Genomic DNA, 20,348 nt, shown 5'->3' with positions numbered 1-20,348 from the left:
TTTTACTCAAAACCATCACAGATGCTGACTGATGCTCACTTCCTTTGGGAAAGAACTTAGACTCAACGGTAGGAGTCCAGAGGCGGCTGGGAGTCTCCTAGGCTTCCCTCCCAAGAATGTTACTAGGCCACAGAACTATCGCAACATAGGAAAAAATTCATCTGCAAGAAAAGAAAGGTAAAATGACCATAGCATTTCCCAGTCATTTATCAACTCTATTAACCTAAAAGTCGGCAAAGGGCCAAACACTGAAAGGAAGGATCGTGTGCTAGAGATGCAGAGAGAGCATACCACGTGGACAGTGCCTTCCATTTCAGATCAATTCCACTATCACTTTGTAGCTAAAGCAGTCTTCACTTACTGATACACAGGGAAGATAAGGGGAAATGGCTGAACACAAAAGCTTATGGTGTTACTCCTTCGGTGAAAGACATAAGAAATGTTGAACCAGGTGCTGGTGGCGAAAGCCTTTAATCCCAGCACTCGGGAGGCAGAGGCAGGAGGATCTCTGTGAGTTCGAGGCCAGCCTGGTCTACAGAGTGAGTTCCAGGGCAGGCTCCAAAACTACAGAGAAACCCTGTCTCAGAAAAAAACAAAAACAAAAGAGAGAAATGTTGAGATGAGAGCTGCAGAGCAGGGTAAGTGGAGTTGCAGCGATGATTTTGAGACAAGGGCTCACACAGCCAGGCTGGCCGTGAACTCCTGACATTCTTGCCTCCATCTTGAACTAGTTAGCTGTTTGTTCACTGTTTTGTTTTGCTGGGTTTTTCAAGGCAGGGCTTCTTCTCTGTGTAACAGCCCTCACTGTCCTGGAACTCGCTCTGTAAACCAGGCTGGCCTCAAACTCAGAGATCCTCCTGCCTCTGCCTTCCAAGTGCTGGGATTAAAGGAGTGAGCCATCACTTGGTTATTGTTTTCATTTTGCTTTTCCTGGCTAGTCCAGAACTAGCTATGTAGTCCAGCATCACAGAGATCCATCTGCCTCCCGAGTGCTGTGACTAAAGAGGCATGCCTCTCTGCCCACCTCTCAAGCTTTTCAAGGGTCTCAGTAAATGGGAACTTACTTCAGGATCCTTTCCATGGCTGGGTTGTAGGTTAGTGGTTAGCACTGGCCGAGAATGCATTAGGACCTACATAATTTCTACAACAGCTGCAGGCTCAAGGGCTACAGAGCCATGTGGTGCCAGTACTGGGTGAAGTCAGCATGACACCAGAGTAGTAGGGACTCACACAAAGGCACTCAAATTCCAAATCCTGCAAGGACAGTTGGGAGGCCCATAAGACACCTTTTGTAAGGGATGGCAGGCAAGCAGCAATCCTTGAGTCAGGCCAACCAAGACTTAACAAAAAAGCATAATAAAGACCTGAAACTGAAGATTGGAATAGTCTGTGGAATCATAAAGAGAATAAAATGACAATCAGGGCACGTAGACCCACTTGTTGGCTCTGACTTATTCATCAAGGCATGTGCTGGTCTCCCCTCTCCCACTGTATCCTTCCCAACCACGGAAGACCACATCTTCAGCCTTCTTGGATGCACCAATTGCACCAGACACCTGAACTGAGGCTGAGGGGGAACACGATGGATAGTTCACGTGTTTTCTTCCCAGGCTAGATCACAAACACTGCAAATGTCGTTTGCAGTCACCTCCAAACCCCAGTACAGGTCCTCAAAGGCAATCGACCAGGCCACCAGCATCAACCTCCATTCCTACAACTCCTACCCCCTCCTTCTTGGTCCTGGCCTTGATCTCACACCTATAGGCCCTCTCAATTCTTTTTTTTTTTTTTTTTTTTTGGTTTTTTTTTTCCGAGACAGGGTTTCTTTGTAGCTTTGGAGGCTGTCTTGGAACTCACTTTGTAGAGCAGGCTGGCCTCCAACTCACAGAGATCCGCTTGCCTCTGCCTCCTGAGTGCTGGGATTAAAGGTATGCGCCACCAACGCCCGGCCAGCCCTCTCAATTCTTATTCCTTTAAATGACCAAATTTTTGATAACTCTGAAGGCTGTTTCTCCAATATTATTGGCATAAGTAACTTTGAGGGTAACTAAGGGAAAACATCATGTAATTAAATGACCAAAAGATTTGAGAAATTTTTTTAATGTGTGTGGGTGTTTTGTCTGTATCTATGCACGCCATTGTGAGTCTGGTGTCTGAGGACACCAGAAGAGGGTGCTGAGTCCCGTAAGATTGGAGTTACAGATGGTTGGGAGCCATCATGTGAGTGCTGGGAATTGAACCCAGGTCCTCTGGAAGAGTAGCAAGTGCTCATAGTCACTGCGCCATCTCTCCAGACCCCTTGGGAAGTTATTTTTCCATTTTAAAAACCAACAAGATACAGAGTAAAACTGTGATAGCTCATCGTGGTTGTCAGTTTGACTTCATCTGGAATTAACTAAAATCCACGCAGTTGGACACAGCTGGGGATTCTTCTTGGTTGGATCATTTGAGGTCAGAAGACCCACCCTCAATCTGGGCCACACCCTCTCTGGTGGCAGCCCATCTAGAAGGACATGGGAAAAGTGAGCTTTTGTGTTTTGCCTGCCCTCATTTTCAGTGGAAAGTTCATCTATCCTGTCCTCGAGCCACTCCTTCACTGGAGTCAGAACCAACTTCTTCAGCATGCCAATGTGGACTGAAAACGGCAGCGCTCTAGAGCTTCCCTGAGACTCCAGGATCAGACTGGGACGGCTGAGACATCCAGTCCCGTGGACTGAACAACTGCCAGGTCCTTGAGCTTTCTGTGGGAGACAGCATTGTTGGACCACTTGGAACATAGCCTTTAAACCACTCTGCTGAGAGAGAGAGTGTGTGTGTGTGTATGTAGACATGTAAGTTCATCAGTACTGTTCCTTTTTGAGAATCCTGATAGCAAAAAAACGTAAGTTCTGCATAACTCAAACCCCAGGCTTACAAAGTCATTTCAGTGTGTAGCTGACAGCTCGGCACTGTCTGTGTCTGTTTCCTTGTTTTAGAATGGGCCATGACTGCACCACACCCCTCACTAGACCTCACAAACAACAGTAAGAACCATGTGGAACAGGCGGCACATTAGCTGCTGCTAACATCTGTGCTGCTGGTTTTGATGCTGCTGATTTTTATGGTGAGATTGTTTTCCTTTCTTCCTAAGTCATCCTCACTGCCCAAGCCAGACAATGCACAGGACCTAAGAACCTTTCTCAGACTGTATGTTTATAATCCCAGCACCTGAAAAGTCCAGGCAGGGCTGGAGAGAGGGCTCAGGAGTTAAGACTGCTACCTGCTCTCACCAACTACATGGTGACTCACAACCATCTGTAATGAGATGTGGTGCCCTCTTCCGGTGTGCAGGCACACATGCAGGCAGAACACTATACATAATAAAACATATACATCTTTCAAAAAAAAACCTGCAGGCAGAGGACCAGGAATTGAAAGCCATCTTTGTCTACATAGTGAGTTTGAGGCCAGTCTGGGCTAATGAGACCCTGACTCAAACAAAGCAATGGAATATGATACAGAAGGCATATAGCAATATTTTAGCCTTGGAGGCTTTGCAACAGATAGCCCAAGAGCTCATTTATGTTTGTTCTGAGACAGTCTCATGAAGCTCACTCTGTGGCCAAGGCTAACATGAACTCCTTGATCCTCCCACTCCCACCTCCAAGCCTTCCTACAAGACAAACAGTATCAAATCCAGCCAGCATGGACTCAGTATCTGGGTTGAATTTAGAGGAGGGACTTGTCACCCAGTAACACTGGCAGAACACTTTCTATCATCCCAAGTAGCTCAGTTCCCTACTTAGAAAAGTTTTTAATAGGAATCTGGGCATTTTACCACTAGTGGTGGCACACGCCTTTAATCCCAGGACTCCTGAGGTAGAGGCAGGCTGATCTGAGTTCAGTTACATAGTGAGACCCTGTTTCAAAACAAAACACAACAAAACGACCATTTGAAAGTATCTCTGGGCTTTTCATGAGACAAGCCATGGCTTTTCCCCATGGTACTCATGCCCTTAAAGTGCAGCATCCTCTCTGACCCAGACGGTAACTGCTGCTTGCATTGTCAAAGGCAACAGTGACCTCTTATGACATCAGAGAGAGAATTCTTACACAGACCAGCCTAATCCCTTCAGAGGCTGGGTGAGATAACAGGCGGGCTACTTCTTTCCCACATGACAAGCTGATAATAATATACCCAGCCCTGACAAGCCTCAGGAGGACTTAGAAAATTCAAGTGTATGGGAATAGAATAGTAACTTAAAAAAAAATCAAAGGTAGCGTTTTTTTAGACACGGATAGAGAAACACCACCCTCTTTTCACTGTAATTTTTTTTCTAGTATAGACGTAAACTACTGTCTGACCCATTGGCTCAGCCAGTTCAAAACTCCCAAACCCAGGCCTGGGGATGTACAGGCATAAGTCCTAGGCACATTCCCCAGGACTAAAAAAAAAAATTTCCAAACCTCACATCATTCCATGGGTCTTGGTCTCTGCTCCTCCTCAGGTCTCAAGCTACAAGGGAAAAGCAGGGAAGGGCTTCTCTTGAGAGTGCCTGTGAAAGTATTTGAGGCAAAATTGGAGACCTGGTTGCCTGGAGACCAGATGATCTTGAACTTCAGTTGCCTTGGCAACAGTAGGGCCCTTTCTATTGTACCTTTAAGGTTAGCCCCAGTTATCAGCAGCTAGCAGTGAAAGGCTTGGTTCCAAATGGACACTCTTCAATCAGTGCTGCCACCCTCCAGCAATAACTTCATGAATATTTAACAGGTGCTTACTGATGTGATGGAATTGGAAAGTCGGGAGTTTCTACATTTAAGGATCGGAGGCTAAGGAAGGTATTGAATGGCGCCTACATAGCTTCAACCTGAAACTGCATCTCCTGATTACTGAGGACGGTAAGTACAGATATCCACCGTTAATTCTATTTTGAATTCCCCTTTCATTTAATATTGATTCTCCTGCTGGACTGGGATTTGGGCATCTGTGACAGGTGTGTTTACAGGTATGTAGGTTGGTGCTACTGTGGACCTTATGTACAGGGGCAGTTATCACAACCAGGGGATGGTACTGGGTCCTGGAGAACAACATGTGTCCAGATGACAGGGAAAGTTACCCTGTGAGAATGTAACCATTTCTAGACACAAATGGGCAAGGCACTAGAGACTGCAGACATCACTGACACTTGTACAAGCACACACTCCCATTGCTTGCTTCCTTCTCACAAATCACATTTACAAAGTCATCTTTCCCATTCAGTAATGAACATGACTGAATGTCAACAATGAGAGCACTTGACTAAACCCTGTCTTCAATCCCTAGGACCGCCAAAACCAAAACGAACACGGAAGTGAGGTCAAGCATCATAGCACATGCTTTAGTCCCAGCAGAGGCAGAAAGGTCTCTGGGTTATTAGCGATCAGCCTAGTATATAGAACAAGTTCCAGACCAGCCAGGCCTACAGAGTGAGACTCTGTGTGCCTTAGTCACTGATCTATGGCTGTGAAGACACACCATGACCAGGCAACTCTTGTAAAGGAAAACATTTAACTGGGGCTGGCTTACAGTTCAGAGATTCAGTCCATTATCATCATGGTAGGAAGCATGGTGGCATGCAGGCAGACAAGGTGCTAGAGAGGTATTGAGTTCTAAATCTAGATCCCCAGACAGCAGGAAGAGAGTAGCATTGGGCCTGGCTGGAGCATTTGAAACACCAATGCCCAGCCCCAATGACACACTTCCTCCAACAAGGCCAAACCTCCTAATCTGTGTTAAGTATTGCCACTCCCTAAAGAGCCAGTATCCAAATATATGAGCCTATGTGGGCCATTCTCATTCAAACCACCACAGTGTCTCAAAGAGGAAAGAAGAGAAGAGAAGAGAAGAGACGAAGAAGAAAAAGAAGAAGAAGAGAGAGAGAAGAGACGAAGAAGAAGAAGAAGAAGAAGAAGAAGAAGAAGAAGAAGAAGAAGAAGAAGAAGAAGAAGAAGAAGAAGAAGAAGAAGGGGAGGGGGAGGGGGAGGGGGAGGGGGAGGGGGAGGGGGAGGGGGAGGGGGAGGGGGAGGAGAGGAGAGGAGAGGAGAGGAGAGGAGAGGAGAGAGAGAGGAGAGGAGAGGAGAGGAGAGGAGAGGAGAGGAGAGGAGAGAGAAGAGGAGAAGGAGCAGCTATGTGGCAGTGTCTGGACTCTCTTCAAACTCAGTGCTGCTGCATCCGTCAGGGGACCCCACACAAACAAGACACAGATAGTTTTTTGTTTTTGTGAGGCAGGACATGTTCTGTAGTCCATAGCAAGACTTATACCAGCATCATTCTGACTTCAGTCTGCTAAGTGCTTATATTATAGGCATGAACTTCACTGTACATTAATTACTGTTAAACGGTTAGCTATATACTATTAACTAATATAAAAAGGTCACCAAAAACACATACTTAAATGAGAGGAAAGCCAGACACAGACTGGTGTCGTGATACTATGATAAAAAATACCTTGGTTCCTAGCTTACAGCTCCCTCCTCAAAGCCAGCTACAGAAACTTAGAATTCACAAGTAACTAACTAAACTGAGTAGGGAGGGGAGAAGTGGGAGAGGGAAGGGAGAGGGGAAGGTAACTAGAAAGGGGAATGCATTGAGAAGAGGGATGGGAGGAAAACAAGACAGTAATGAGGGGTGAATGCGGTCAAAATATAATTACACATGTATGAAATTGTCAAAGAATTTTAAAACATAATTTCTTACATTGTGTATGATGGTACATGCTAGGAATCCTAGCACTAGCAGAGACATGGGCACAGGAGTCATAAGTTCACAACCAGCCTGGGTTACATAAGACTGTCTCCAGAAAACAAAGAAATAGAAACTAGAGTTTCTCTTCCAACTCATAGAAACTCTAACTGACCCTCCCCCAAGCTTGCCTGTCTCAGTATCAACCATAAAGAAATTCTCTGACCTACTTCTGTCTGAAAATAGTCATATTTCCCTCCTCCTGCCAGAGAAACCCTCCCCCATCCCCTGGAGAAAACAAGGATGTACCGAGACCACAAAGAATCTACACAAATCTTGCTGGGTGGCCTCACACAGTCTAATGTACATAAGCTCAAGCCCACTCTAACCAATCACACACGCGTCAGCAAGATTGACCAGCCACATCCACAGTATGATGAGGTCTTTATAAAAAGCCAAAAGCAAGCTAGATATGGTAGCAAATGTCTTTAATCCCATCACTCAGGAAGCAGTAACAAGTGGATCTCTGTGAGTTCAAAGCCAGCCTGGTCTACACAACAAATTCCAGGACAGCCAGAGCTACATAATAATAGAGAGACCACATGTCAATAATAATGATAATAATAATGTAAAAACTTAAAATGGAACACAGTGCAGTGTTTTCTTCACAGGTGCCTCCCTCATCCACCTTGGGTAGGACATCCAGCACTCCTAAAGGGAAGCCCCTGAACACTCACTCCCAGCACTCTGTCTCCAGGAGGATCTCAGCAAACATTAGGTTGGGCTCCTTTGTGGAAGGACTAGAAACTGCTTCGTTAACCCTCACCCAGCCCAGTCACCTCACAATTCCTGGCAACCAGTTACAATCCTTTGTACAGCACAGCCTCAGCCCCTCTAGAGACTGTTTGCATTGTTTACTAGTCAGTCTTCCACCTCACAGCCACAACAAGGACATGTTGAGCTGGACAAGTAAGTATAATCTAGCCACAAGTACTCCACGAATTATTCAAAGAGAACATTCTGTGACTTTATTAAAAAAGGTTTTAGAGATGGGGTCTCATTCTGTAGCTAAGGCTGGCCAGGACTCACTATGCAGACCAAATTGGTTGGCCTTGTTTGTGGTGACCCTCCTGCCTCTGCCTCCAGTATACTATGATTGCATACATGGACACCAAGATCGTTTTCTTTTCTTTCTTAGTTTTTTGAGACAGGGTTTCTCTGTGTGGCCTTGGCTGTCCTGGAACTCACTCTGTAGACCCGGCTGGCCTTGAACTCACAGAGATCCACCCGCCTCTGCCTCCCAGGTGCTAGAATTAAAGGCATATGACAGCACCACCCAGCAAGATGTTTTTCTCAGAAGCAAGAAAACTACTTTTAGCAAACCTAGAGACCAGGTCACAGTACTGCAGGAGAGCAGCGACACACAAGAATGGAGACACTAAGGTTTTAAATTAAGCTTATTTATAGATGTGTGTTTATGGGGAGGTGATGTACATACCATAGCATATGTTTGGAAGTCAGGGGACAGACTACAAGGCTTGATTCTGTCCTTCCACCATGTGATTCCTGGGGCCAGCACCCTTCCTGGCTAAGCCATCCTGCCAACCTACAGGTGACTTTTCATTTCTACATATGAATTTGCAAAAGAGCCTTAAGAACTGCTTAAGGAACACAATTCACAACTTAAGCACACTAGCCAGCTGTAATGGTATACACCTGTAATCCCAGCACTGAGGTGAAAGAGCTAAGGCAGGAGGATGGAGAGATTGAAGCTAGCCTGGGCTACAGGGGAAACCTCTCAAAACAAAAACTCTAAAATTATGAACTCACTTATTGTCTACACCATGCTCCACTGTACCGCGTAAAGCCAGGACCCACCCAGCTTTATGGCAACTCCTATCTTTCCCACCCTTCCAGGTCCACAAGTCCAACCCTGAGTCACTGGGTGTCCTCAGCCTAGCAGTCTCTAAGCCAACATTCCCCCTTTGCCCCCTGCTCCCTTCCTACCGCCCGCTGCCCGGGTCCTGCAGGCATGCAACAGAGAGTGCACAGAGTAACAGCAGAAAAGCAGTGGTGTACTCAAAGATGAGCTGGTGAGTTTAGTACAAAGAATGGTGAAGCACAGCATAAATACTGAAGGTAAAAGAGTATGTTGAAGCCAGACGGTAGGGGTGTACACCTTTAATCCCCCAACACTCCGGAGACAGAGGCAGGTGCATCTCTGAGTTCAAGGCCAGCCTGGTCTACAGAGCAAGTTCCAGGACAGGCAGGACTACAGATAGAAACCCTGTCTCAAACTCAAAAAAAGAAAAAAATAAAAAGATTAAAAAAAAAAGATTATGCTGAAGTCAAAGCCTTGGTAGAAAGAGAACAGGAAAAAAACTTAAATATTTAAATAGGATTCCATACTAAACTACATAAAACTTCATGAATGATGAAATATAAATATACAGCACTGGGCAGCCTGTAAGCCAGGACAATGAGAGCAGCACACTTCCGGAGACAAAATATAATGCAGAGATCTCCTGCCCAGATAAGGCCCAGAACACTGTACACACACACACACACACACACACACACACACACACACACACACACACACACACACACACACACACACACACACACACATCCTACACCACACCACACCACACCCTATAATACCAGCACTTGGGACAGAGACAGGAGTAAGAGAAGTTCAAGGTCAGCCTCTGCAAACAGCCAATTTGAGACCAGCTTGAACAACATGAGACCCTGTCTCAAAGAAAAGCGACCTGGGGCTCAGTGGTGGAGAGCAGGTACTGCTCTTGTACAGGACCCAAGTTTGGTTCCCAGCACCCAGAATAAGTGGCTCCCAATTGCCTGTAACTCCAGAACCAAGTGATCCAGTGCCTTCTGGCCTCCAGGGGTACCTGCGCTCACATTCATATGCATAATTAAGAAATAAAACCAAGCCGGGCGTTGGTGGCGTACGCCTTTAATCCCAGCACTCGGGAGGCAGAGGCAGGAGGATCTCTAAGTCTGAGGGCAGCCTGGTCTACACTGTGAGTTCCAAGACAGTCAGACCTGCATAGTAAGACCCTGTCTGAAAGTGGGGGAGGGTGCAGGAGGCTCAGAGGTTTAGAGCACCTGCTGCTGCTCTTGCAGAGGACCCAGGTTTGAGTCTCAGCACCCACCAGTTAGAGTAACTCACAAGCATCTGTAAATCCAGTCTCGGGGATCCAAGCCCCTCTTCTGCCCTCCACCAGCACCAGGCATACAGCTTGTTCACAAACACACATTCAGGTAAAACACCCATACACATAAATAATTTTAAAAACAAAAACCAAACAACAAAAAAATGAAGGGCGCCAGAATCTGCCTAGTAGGTTCCACAGCAGCTGTCAAGGTTGAAGAGCAGGGCTCTCCCACTACCCATGTCAAGCTGTCTCACAAAGCAATAGGCACCCTCAGAACATGCTATAAATGGACAGCCAGGAGCTTTACAACAGGATTTCACTGCACTGTGCTACCAAAACAACAGATTGATCCTAGTGCCTGAATGGATCCACAATATGCCTGTTTTCAAAGGAAAAGGATGTCTTTTTTGTTGTTTTGTTTTGTTTTGAAAACAGGTCTTACTATGTAGCTCTGGCTAGCCTGAAACTCATAATGTAGACCAAGCTGCCCATGAACTCACAGATCTGCCTCCATAATGCTGAAATTAAAGGCTTGTGGCATCATGCCCACAGGAAATGATAAAATTCTTAAAAATGAGCTTCCCAAAATGTGAGCCCACTATCACTTAATGGGTTTTAGATGATTGAGGGCATGAATGCAGGTGACACACTGAATAACATCAAATTCTACAGTAGAAATCATCCCCCTTGCAATTTTTCCACCAAATTTCAGAGTCTGCTGCTCTGAAGAAAGTCTCATGCAAAGATCCTCCTGAACTCTCCCTCATGAGTCCCAGGTGCTCTCAAACTTTATAATTAGCAGCCAAACTGTGCTGAAACTCTCTTGCCCCTGCCTGTACTTCCCCAATGCCCAGATTACAGACATGCACCACGATGCCCAGTTTATGTGACACAGGGCAGCCAGCATTGGGCTACATTCCTGCGGGGCGAGCAGTCTACAGACTGAGCTATAACTTTGTCAGCTGTTTGACTGACTCAAGCTCCCTCCTCCCTGGAGCCCCTGGCAAGCTGAAGGCTTGCCTCTGTACTGACTCCTCCCAGCCTAGGCCTCCAAGCACCTGCACTAAGATCACTGGAGAACTAGGTGTTCAGCGGGCATCCTCGGGAGAAGTTCCCAGGGCAGGAGTCAACTGACCTTCAGGGCTTTGAAGATGACCCCCGGGTGCCGGGGAGACCTGGTGGTATTGTTCTCTAGCAGCTGCTCCAAAGCACGCCGAAGCCCAGAGAAGTCTGTCGGGGGATTGTATGTCCTTGTTCCCTTGTAATGAATGGAGCTAAAGGCTTCAGGGAAGCGACCCAGCTTCCTGAAGCGGTCCTGGATGAGCTTCTCCGGCGCCTCTGAGGGGTGATCTGTACAAGTAGAAACAGGCATGAGGGCAATGAGTGCCTTTCTTGAAAACAAAAGTTACCTACGTTTCACTGTAAAAGTAAGATAAATTTTACTCTGAATAAGTAAAGCACATGTTTAGGATTTGCTTGGCCCTGACTGGAATGGAGCAAGGAGAAGGCATGGGCGTGTCACAAGCTGCTGATTACATGGGTGTGATGCACTCACTGCCCTTCCACGCTGTGGTAGGATGTTCACTTGCCTGTATGTGTATCATAGAAGAATCTTGAAAAGGATTCACTGGGAGAAAACAGTCAGCATGAAAGGACAGAAACATTGCCTGCGCCTTCCTGCTCCCACACGTTCACCTGCCCGCCACACTTACCACCGTCCACACACACTTGCTCTGTAATCACTCGTTACGCTATACACCGGAGAGGCAGGCACCTTGTTCTTCTTATGAGCTATATAGTTTTCCAGCCTGTGGACATACTTAGCCAGCTGTCTACTAATGAGCATTCACAATTATATACTTTGAGAACTCTGGTCTTCCACAACGCAGCTGCGAAGCTGTAGCAAGCTAGAGATGCAGGAGGACTGGCTTGCACACAGGCTTAGCACCTGTCCAGCAGCCACGGGATGGGCAGAATCAGTGCACCTTTAAGAGGTAAGGGCTTGTTTAGACAGATACTTTGGCTTAACTTCCTATAACATTTTAATAATGAAGTCACACTCAAACACTGAAAATACATTAGTCACATTTAAAGGACGGTCATTAAATAATTCTGGACTTACCCCCACACCCAGCTCACGCTGAGATCTGAAAGAAGTAGTGGGAAGTGTTAGTCCCTGCCTTCTCCCAAAGCAGCCCAGGAACCTGACCTGGCCACTTCCCTTCATCCCAACGCTTCCCACATGCCTTTCCTTGAGCATGCAACTACTGCTCCCAAGTGAATTCATTCCTTCTGCTCGCCTGTGTAATGGCATCCAGGCAGGGCACTCCTAAAATGAATATCCTAACTCAGAAATGACACTTTTTTCTTTTTCGTTTTTTTCGAGTCAGGGTTTCACTGTGTACTTTGGAGCCTGTCCTGGAACTCGCTCTGTAGACCAGGCTGGCCTTGAACTCAGAGATCCACCTGCCTCTGCTGGGATTAAAGGCATGCACCACCAACACCCGGCTCTCAGAAATGATTCTAACACCATCCTAGCTTGATTTCTGTTACTGGCCAAAAGCAACTTGGGGAAAAGGAATTTGCTTTCTTACACAGCCCAGGTGCACCTGCATAGGGATGGTACTGCCCACAGCAGGCGAGGCTCTCCTAATCAGTTAGCAAGCAAGAAAACAGGGTTGAGGCTGCAGAGATGGACCAGTGGCTGCTCTTTCAAAGGACACAGGTTCCTTTCCCAGCACCCACACAGCAGCTCACAATGTTTGTAACTTGATTCCTAGGGAGTCTGACACCCTCTTCTGGCCTCCTCAGGAATCAAGGCATGCATGTGGTGGATAGGTATACACATAGACAAAACACCCACACACAATTTTTATTTTTTAAGAACTCATAGGCCGAGGGCTGGAAAGAGGGTTGCAGGTAGACATGTAGGCAGAACACCGTATACATAATAAACCTTTAAAAAAGAAAATATAGACCAGGTAGTGGTGCACACCTTTAATCCCAGCACTTGAGAGGCAGAGGCAGGCGGATCTCTGTGAGTTCAAGGCCAGCCTGGTCTATGAAGAAAGTTCCAGGACAGCCAGAACTGTTATACAGAGAAACCCTGTCTCAAAAAACAAACAAAAAAGAAAAGAAAATATGAGCTAGAGAGATGGCTTGTGGTAAAAGCAACATTGATTGCTCTTCCAGAGGACCCATGTTCAAACCCCAATACTCACATGGTTGCCCAACAACCCTGTGTAACTCTAGTTCCAAGAGAATATGATGCTCTCTAATAGCCCCACAGACACTACATGCATGGTGCACAGATATACGCAGGTGAAACATCCATGCACTTAAAAATAAATCCCAAGAAAATGTCCATAGATCAATCTGATCAAGACAGTCCCCCAACTGCTACTCCCTCAGACAACATGGGGCTCTGTCGAGCTGACCTCTGAAACTAAGCAGGAGAACACTTCAGATTTCAGACTTTCAGACTCAGGATGCTCCTTTCACAAGGCTTTGTAAACATTGCAAAATTGGCCAGGCGTTGGCGGTACACACTTTTTAATCCCAGCACTCAGGAGGCAGAGGCAGGCGGATCTCTGTGAGTTCAAGGCCAGCCTGGTCTACAGAGCGAGTTCCAGGACAACCTCCAAAGCAAGCAATACAGAGAAACCCTGTCTCCAAAAAACAAACAACAAAATTCTGATCTTCTGGTCCCAGGCATTTTGAATAAGGAATAGTCAACCTGTCATTCACTTTCCTACTAAGCTCCTACCTAGCACTCTTCTATCCAGAAAAGCTTGCTCTGTCTGAATGCTTCAAGAAGCCCTGAATTGCCCCGCGTTGGTGGCGCACGCCTTTAATCCCAGCACTCGGGAGGCAGAGGCAGGTGGATCTCTGTGAGTTCGAGACCAGCCTGGACTACCAAGCGAGTTCCAGGACAGCCTCCAAAGCCACAGAGAAACCCTGTCTCGAAAAATCAAAACCAAAAAAAAAAAAAAAAAAAAAGAAGCCCTGAATTTCAAAATCCAAAAGGCTCTGAATTTCAGAATCCAAAGACCCTGGTTCAACCCCAGTTCTGCTAAGACCTTCTTGGTTACAGATTGCAAGCAGTTCTCTGTGCTGTCATTTGGGGCAGCTACACATAACACAGTACACAGCACAAAAGAGATGGCTTCTAGGGACTGGTTACTTCAAAAGCCTGAGCTGACAATTAAACCTGCCCTTAAGGCTGTAAAGACTCAGAATGACTTAGAAGGAGTGGTCACGGGAACATCCGGGTCAGCATTTCTTGCTTCCTTGCCTTATCTCACAGTCCTTTAGTCTCTTCCTTCACTCTGGAAGGTCATGACTCCAGCACAAACAACTGGTCCCAAGTCCATCAAAACAACCAGTCCAGTCTTGCCACTGCCCGGTAACCACCATTGTCATGGCTCAGTCCCCTTATCTTCCACCTGTCTATCGTGGAGACTCCCCAACTCAAGGCAAGTTCCTCTACTTGTTCCTGGGGACAGGGGTGGTGCTTTGAAATGCAGATCTGACATTATATAGGTCTCCGCCCATGATCCTTCAGAGAACTGATCCAAGGCCACCCGTGGTCTGATCCTCAGGTATTTCCAACTCCCTCTAATGCAAACAAGCTATGCTTCAGATGGGCACAACTCTTCATTTGTCACTGACACACATACATCTGTGCACCAAACAGTCATCTGTCTCTTGAATGCACATGCAGCCGTAAATAGGGGAGGCAATATTTCTGCCTTCTCATGGAAAACACCAAAAACAAGTCAGCACATACAGGATGACTCCGGATGAGAGGAGTGCAGGTGAGAGGACGTGTGACAGCACTAGGATGTGGGAAGAGCCACACCATAGCAAGGGTCAGGAAAGGCTCAGCCCAGACAAGAGCTGACTGTGAGAGCTGGGTGGCCAGCTGGGGCAGAGCTATCCAGACAGACAGAGCACATGCCAAGGTTAGGACACAGAAAAGGTGGCAGAGCAAGTGGGGAGGGAGGGTGTGTGTGTGTGTGTGTGCTTTTGCTCATGTGCATATGCAAAAAAAATATATATAGTATATGTGCACACAGGAACACTCACACACACACAGAGTGAGGAGAGGGTTAACTAGTGGCCAGCCATACTGACACCGGTTAGACAGAACACCACATTTGGAAGTTTAGATTTCATTTATTTTCATTTTTGGTTTCTGGAACAGGGTCTCACTGTTTCAGGCTAACCTCGTTTCAGCTCCTCCTCCTGCCTCAGTTTCCTGAGTGCCAGGATTACAGGGATATATGCCCATATCCAGCTACTGGATTTTTTTTCTTGGGATATCACAAGCTGGGATGTCTAAATTATAAATGAAGCTTTTATTTCAAGAGAGCCAGCCCTCTGGAAGGCAGGCAGAGAACACACCCAAGGGCTGATGCTGGAGTTAGGAATCTACTGCGGACAGTTGCAGCCCCTGCATACAGCCGTTCCGGGAAGCTCCCAGGGATGTGCCCCTCCCAGAACATGCTTTTCCCTTTTACTGCCTATCCAAGACTCAATTTGCAGGTATTTCTTCCTTTTTCCAAGACCCCACTAAGAAGCACGGGACCTCCTCTGCATTCCCACAGCTCCAATGCCTACATGTGCTACAAAACCAAGAACTACACATCTCTCCAATTAGACTGAGGGTATGGCTTTTTAACTCTACTACACCTTACTGCCTAGAACATGGCATGGGTACTTTCTTGGCTGAATAAACAGATGTGAACACTGTAATTGTTTTAAAGGCCAGGCTACTATCCCTACCACATCTACTAACTATTACTACACTTGATAATATTGCTCCATATTTCTCAAAGAAAACAGAAAAAGCAAAATAACTTACAGGCACACTCACCACATATATCTCCATCCTCTCTCCTGTAGACATACATGAACTGACATGTTCTTAAGGCCAACTCCTCCACTCAAGTCACTCCAGCTGCTTCTGCTCTTTTCTTTTGCATCTTTATTTTAAAATAGGGTCTCACTGTGTAGACCAACGGCTTCTAACTTGCAGCACTTTTGCTGGGATTAAAGGTGTGTACCATCACACTTTTCTTTTGCAGTGTTCAGGGTTCAACCAGAGCCTCCAGCATGGAGGTATCTGGTCTCTTTCTCATATTTAACCCCCTCTCATGAATCATCTCATCAGGACACCAGTATCTTAAATACTTACATATTTAAAAAGGGAAATCCTTAGGAATTTCACGAGCCACCAGCTACCAATTTCCATTTTGCCAACATACTCACAACCTTAATAGTGAGAGTGACAATGCCTGTGTGTATCTCTTCCTTTCTGGTTTGTTGAGACTTCATGTAGCCTATGCTAGCCTCTGACAGAATGTAGTTAAGGATGGCTTTAAACATACTCATCTCCCTACCTCTAGCTCTTGAATGCTGGGCCTACAGGCATGCACCACCATACCTGTCTTTTTGTTTCAGTGTGACAAGCTCTCACTATGCAACTCAGGTTGGCCTAAAATTCATAATCCTCCTGCCTCAGGTTCCCAAATATTGGAATTACAGACATGAATCACTCTGCCTGGGTTTTCTGGTCTCTCTTGATCCTGCTCTGATCAAACTTTCACTATCAGCTTTCCAGGGAAACAGATCTGACCCCAATCTCCAAGGACCTTGAGTCAACTGGCATGTCTTTTTGTTTTGTTTTTTCAGACAGGGTTTCTCTTATGAAACAGCCCTGGCTGTCCTGAAATACACTCTGCAGACCAGCTTGGCCTCAAACTCACAAAGATCCACCTGCCTCTGCCTCCCAAGTGCTGGGATTAAAGGTGTGAGGCAACACTGCCCAGTCACTAGCATGTCTTAATCCTTGTCATAGTTGATTACTGCAGCCTTCCTGGAATATTTTCTTAGTCTTGCCTGGGCACAAGTTTTTCTGGGCATTCCATCATTACCATGTTGCAACCCAGAAGCCACATCTTTGCACCCAAAAAGGTCAGTCTGTGACACGGCACGGTCTACTCACCAGAACCCAGAAGTTGAGTATGCACAGTCTCATGGAAAATAATAACTGCAGGGCCCAGGGTGGATAAGGGAACATCCAGGCCACAGCGTGCAGTGGTAGCCTTGAGTTCCTTGGTAAAGTGCTTCAGGTAAGCTTCCGAGGCATCCCCAAGGAATTTGAAGAGGTCATTGTGTAGCCGGTCTGCATGAGTTCGATAGATGACCAGGTCTGAGATGGCCAGGACCTTTAGCAGCAGCCGTGTTCTCTGGCTTAGATTCACGGTGGCCCCCAAGAGTCCTTCTGTGTCTATCACTGCTACTTTATGGACTGGGTCATAGGCTGCCCACACTCCCACTGTGCAGGACTCCTGAGCAGGAGAGGTTTTGAAGACTTCTCGGCCATAGAAGAAAGTGTGGTTGAGGGTATGGGACTTTCCATCACCAGTATTCCCAAAAATGGAAACCACCTTGAGATGTTGATCAGGCTTACAGTCCAGCTTCCTAATAAAGTCCTCTTCATTTGTTACCTTCAAAAACAAAAACAAAAACAAAAAAAAGGAAAAGACAATAAAATATAGAAACTGAAAAACTCACTCCTATAAAAACAAAAATGCTTCCCAGGGTCAAGACCCTTTCTGACTTGTCTAAGAGGATGGAAAAGGAAGTTCTCAGACAACAGCTCCACCCTTAGCAAGCCGCTCAGAAGACCCTCTGAAGCTTCGCTCAGTGGAAGAACTTGGTAGTCATGAAAAAGCTAAAATCAGGGCTGACGAAATGGCTTGTTAGTTAAAAGTATTTGCTATTTGGTTCTCAGAACCCACACTGAGAAGCTCAAAGCTCTGTATAATTCTAGCTCCAGGGGATCAAATGCCCTCTTCTGGGCCCATGGGCACCTGCATTTACCTACAAATACCCACACACGCACGCAACTGAAAAATAAAAATTAATAAAGAGCTAAAGCCATAAAGTTCTTAAAAGAAAACATGGTAATTGTTGGGTTAAGCAATAGTTTCTAAAAAGAAAGATAAATGATTTAAGAAAAGACCATGTGGCCGGGCGTTGGTAGAGCACGCCTTTAATCCCAGCACTTGGGAGGCAGAGGCAGGTGGATCTCTGTGAGTTCGAGGCCAGCCTTGGCTCACAATCGTCTGTAACTCCAGCCTCAGGAGTTCCAGTACCCTCTTCTAGTCACCACAGGCATAAGGTATGCATGTGATTTAAATGCATATAGGCAGGTCAAGCAGTCATACACATAAAATAAATATTACGTATTGTTTTCTGAAATAAGTCAAGAATTTGGATATTTCTCCCAGAAAGATCTGTAACTAGCAACAAGTCCATGAAAATCTGCATAATACCCTTCACCATGGGAGAAACGAAAATCGAAACCATAACGATAGCATTCTCCCTATCCAACAGAATTGTCTAGGCTCAAAAAGGTACTAGCAAGTGTTGGCAAAAACAGAAATTACAACCTTGCAGGAACACAGAACAGCATAGTCATTCTAGAAATAGTTCGGCAACCACTAAAACATTTTTTTTTTTTGGTTTTTCGAGACAGGGTTTCCCTGTGGCTTTGGAGGCTGTCCTGGAACTCGCTCGGTAGACCAGGCTGGTCTCGAACTCACAGTGACACTAAAACATTTCTATAAAAAAAACCAAGTATGGTGGCACATCTCTGTAATCCTACTAAGGGAGACTGAGACTGAAAAAAATCGTAAGTTAGAGGCCAGTCTGAGCTACATCAAAAAAATAATAGAAATGGAGCCCGGCACTGATGGCGCACACCTTTAATTCCAGCACTCGGGAGGCAGAGGCAGGCGGATCTCTTTGAGTTCACGGCCAGCCTGGTCTACAGAGTGAGTTCCAGGACAGTCTCCAAAACAATAGAGAAACCCCCGTCTCAAAAAACCAAAACCAAAGAAATATAATAATAATAGAAATGCTTATTTTTCAATGATGTGTATATGTTAGGGTGTAGGAAGGAAGGAAGGAAGGAAGGAAGGAAGGAAGGAAGGAAGGAAGGAAGGAAGGAAGGAAGGAAGGAAGGAAGGAAGGAAGGAAGGAGGAAAAGACGAAGGAGAGATAAGAAACATGGGAAAGTTGGGGCTAGAGAGATGGCTCAGAGGTTTAGAGCACTTGCTGCTTTTAGAGGACCCACCCAGGTTCAGTTCCCAGCACCCACACAACAGCCTACAACTACCTGTAATTCTAGTTTCAGGGGCTCCAGTGCCCTCTTCTGGCATCCATGGGCACCAAACATGCACAAGGTGCACATACATACATACAGACAAAATACCACACATAAAATAATTTTTAAATGTGCTGGGCAATGGTGATACACACCTTTTATCCCACCATTCAAGAGGCAGAGGCAGGCGGATCTCCATGAGTTTGAGGCCAACCTGGTCTACAAAGCAAGTTCCAAAACAGGCTCCAAAGCTACACAGAGAAACCCTGTCTCAAAAAAACCAATAATAATAATAATTTTAAAATGTAATAAAATATTATATACAAAATTCCCATGACTTGGAGCTTGAGAAATGGCTTAGAGGTTACAAGCACTAGCTGCTTTTCCAGAGGTCCTGAGTTCAATTCCCAGCAACCACATGATAGCTCACAACCATCTATAAGGATGCCCTGTCATGGAAGTACACATGAAGGCACTGTATACATAATAAATATTTTAAAACATTCCCATAACTCAGAAATACTAATTCTAGGTTTATATCCAACAGCATGAAAATATACATCCACACAAAACCTCTCTATATGCAATATAAATAGCAGCATTTGCCATACAACCAAAAAGGCAATAAAGCCAGATGCCTAGCAACTGATGAATGCATGGATAAAATGTGGTAGAGCCCCACAATGACTCTTATTTAGTCATAAAAAAGGATGAGCTCTTTTCCATCCATTACTGCAATTTACGACGATGGTTTTCACCTCTAAGACATTCCTTAAATGTGTCCTTACTTTGACCTGACTGAGGAGTGTAAGTGGGGTAAGTGTACTCAGTGTGGGTGCAGTACACCGTGACACCCCACTGAGGTCAGAGGGCCACCTCAGCTGTCAGATTCTGCCTCACCTTGAGGCAGGGTCTCTTGGTTTCTCATCCCTGCTTACAGCAGGCCCTGGCCTGTGGGTTTCCCAAGATTCTCTGGTCTCTACCTCCCATCTCACTGTGGCAACACTGGCCCGACAGAGGCGGGGCAGATGCACACAACCACACTAGCAGTACACGGGCTCTGGGGACTCAAACCCAGGTCCTCATTCCTGTACGAAAATGCCTTACCCACTGAGCTCATTGGCAAAAATACTCCTGTTTTTTTCCTTTTTTGAAACAGAGTCTAACTGTATAGATCTGGTTGGCCTGGAACTTACTATATATACCTGCCTTCCTTCAAACGCACAGAGATCCCCCCACATCTGCCTCCCTAGTGCTAGGATTAAAGTTGTGCACCACCACCACCCAACTT

General features: G+C 45.9%; 1 protein-coding gene across 4 annotated transcripts in view; it reads right to left on the bottom strand.

The window, feature by feature from the left end:
- The window catches only part of Zfyve1 (zinc finger FYVE-type containing 1), a 58,737-nt gene that overhangs the window by 14,336 nt on the left and 24,053 nt on the right, over nucleotides 1-20,348 (bottom strand). For 2 of the 4 annotated variants that reach the window (XM_013115402.3, XM_005072702.4), the window contains exons 3-4: nucleotides 16,889-17,393; nucleotides 11,015-11,229 (exon numbers count right to left, since the gene is read on the bottom strand). In XM_013115402.3, coding sequence (XP_012970856.1) covers nucleotides 11,015-11,229; nucleotides 16,889-17,393 — 720 coding nt within the window. Of the gene's footprint in view, nucleotides 1-4,446; nucleotides 4,698-11,014; nucleotides 11,230-16,888; nucleotides 17,394-20,348 lie in introns of those variants that run through there. The other 2 variants (XM_040742787.1, XM_040742786.1) reach the window with 2 other exon arrangements.

The sequence above is a fragment of the Mesocricetus auratus genome, unplaced genomic scaffold (genome assembly GCF_017639785.1).
Source record: "Mesocricetus auratus isolate SY011 unplaced genomic scaffold, BCM_Maur_2.0 Super-Scaffold_15014, whole genome shotgun sequence".
Taxonomy (NCBI): Eukaryota; Metazoa; Chordata; class Mammalia; order Rodentia; family Cricetidae; genus Mesocricetus; species Mesocricetus auratus.
Note: the sequence above shows the minus strand (reverse complement) of the source record. Positions and strands in the feature narration are given on the sequence as shown.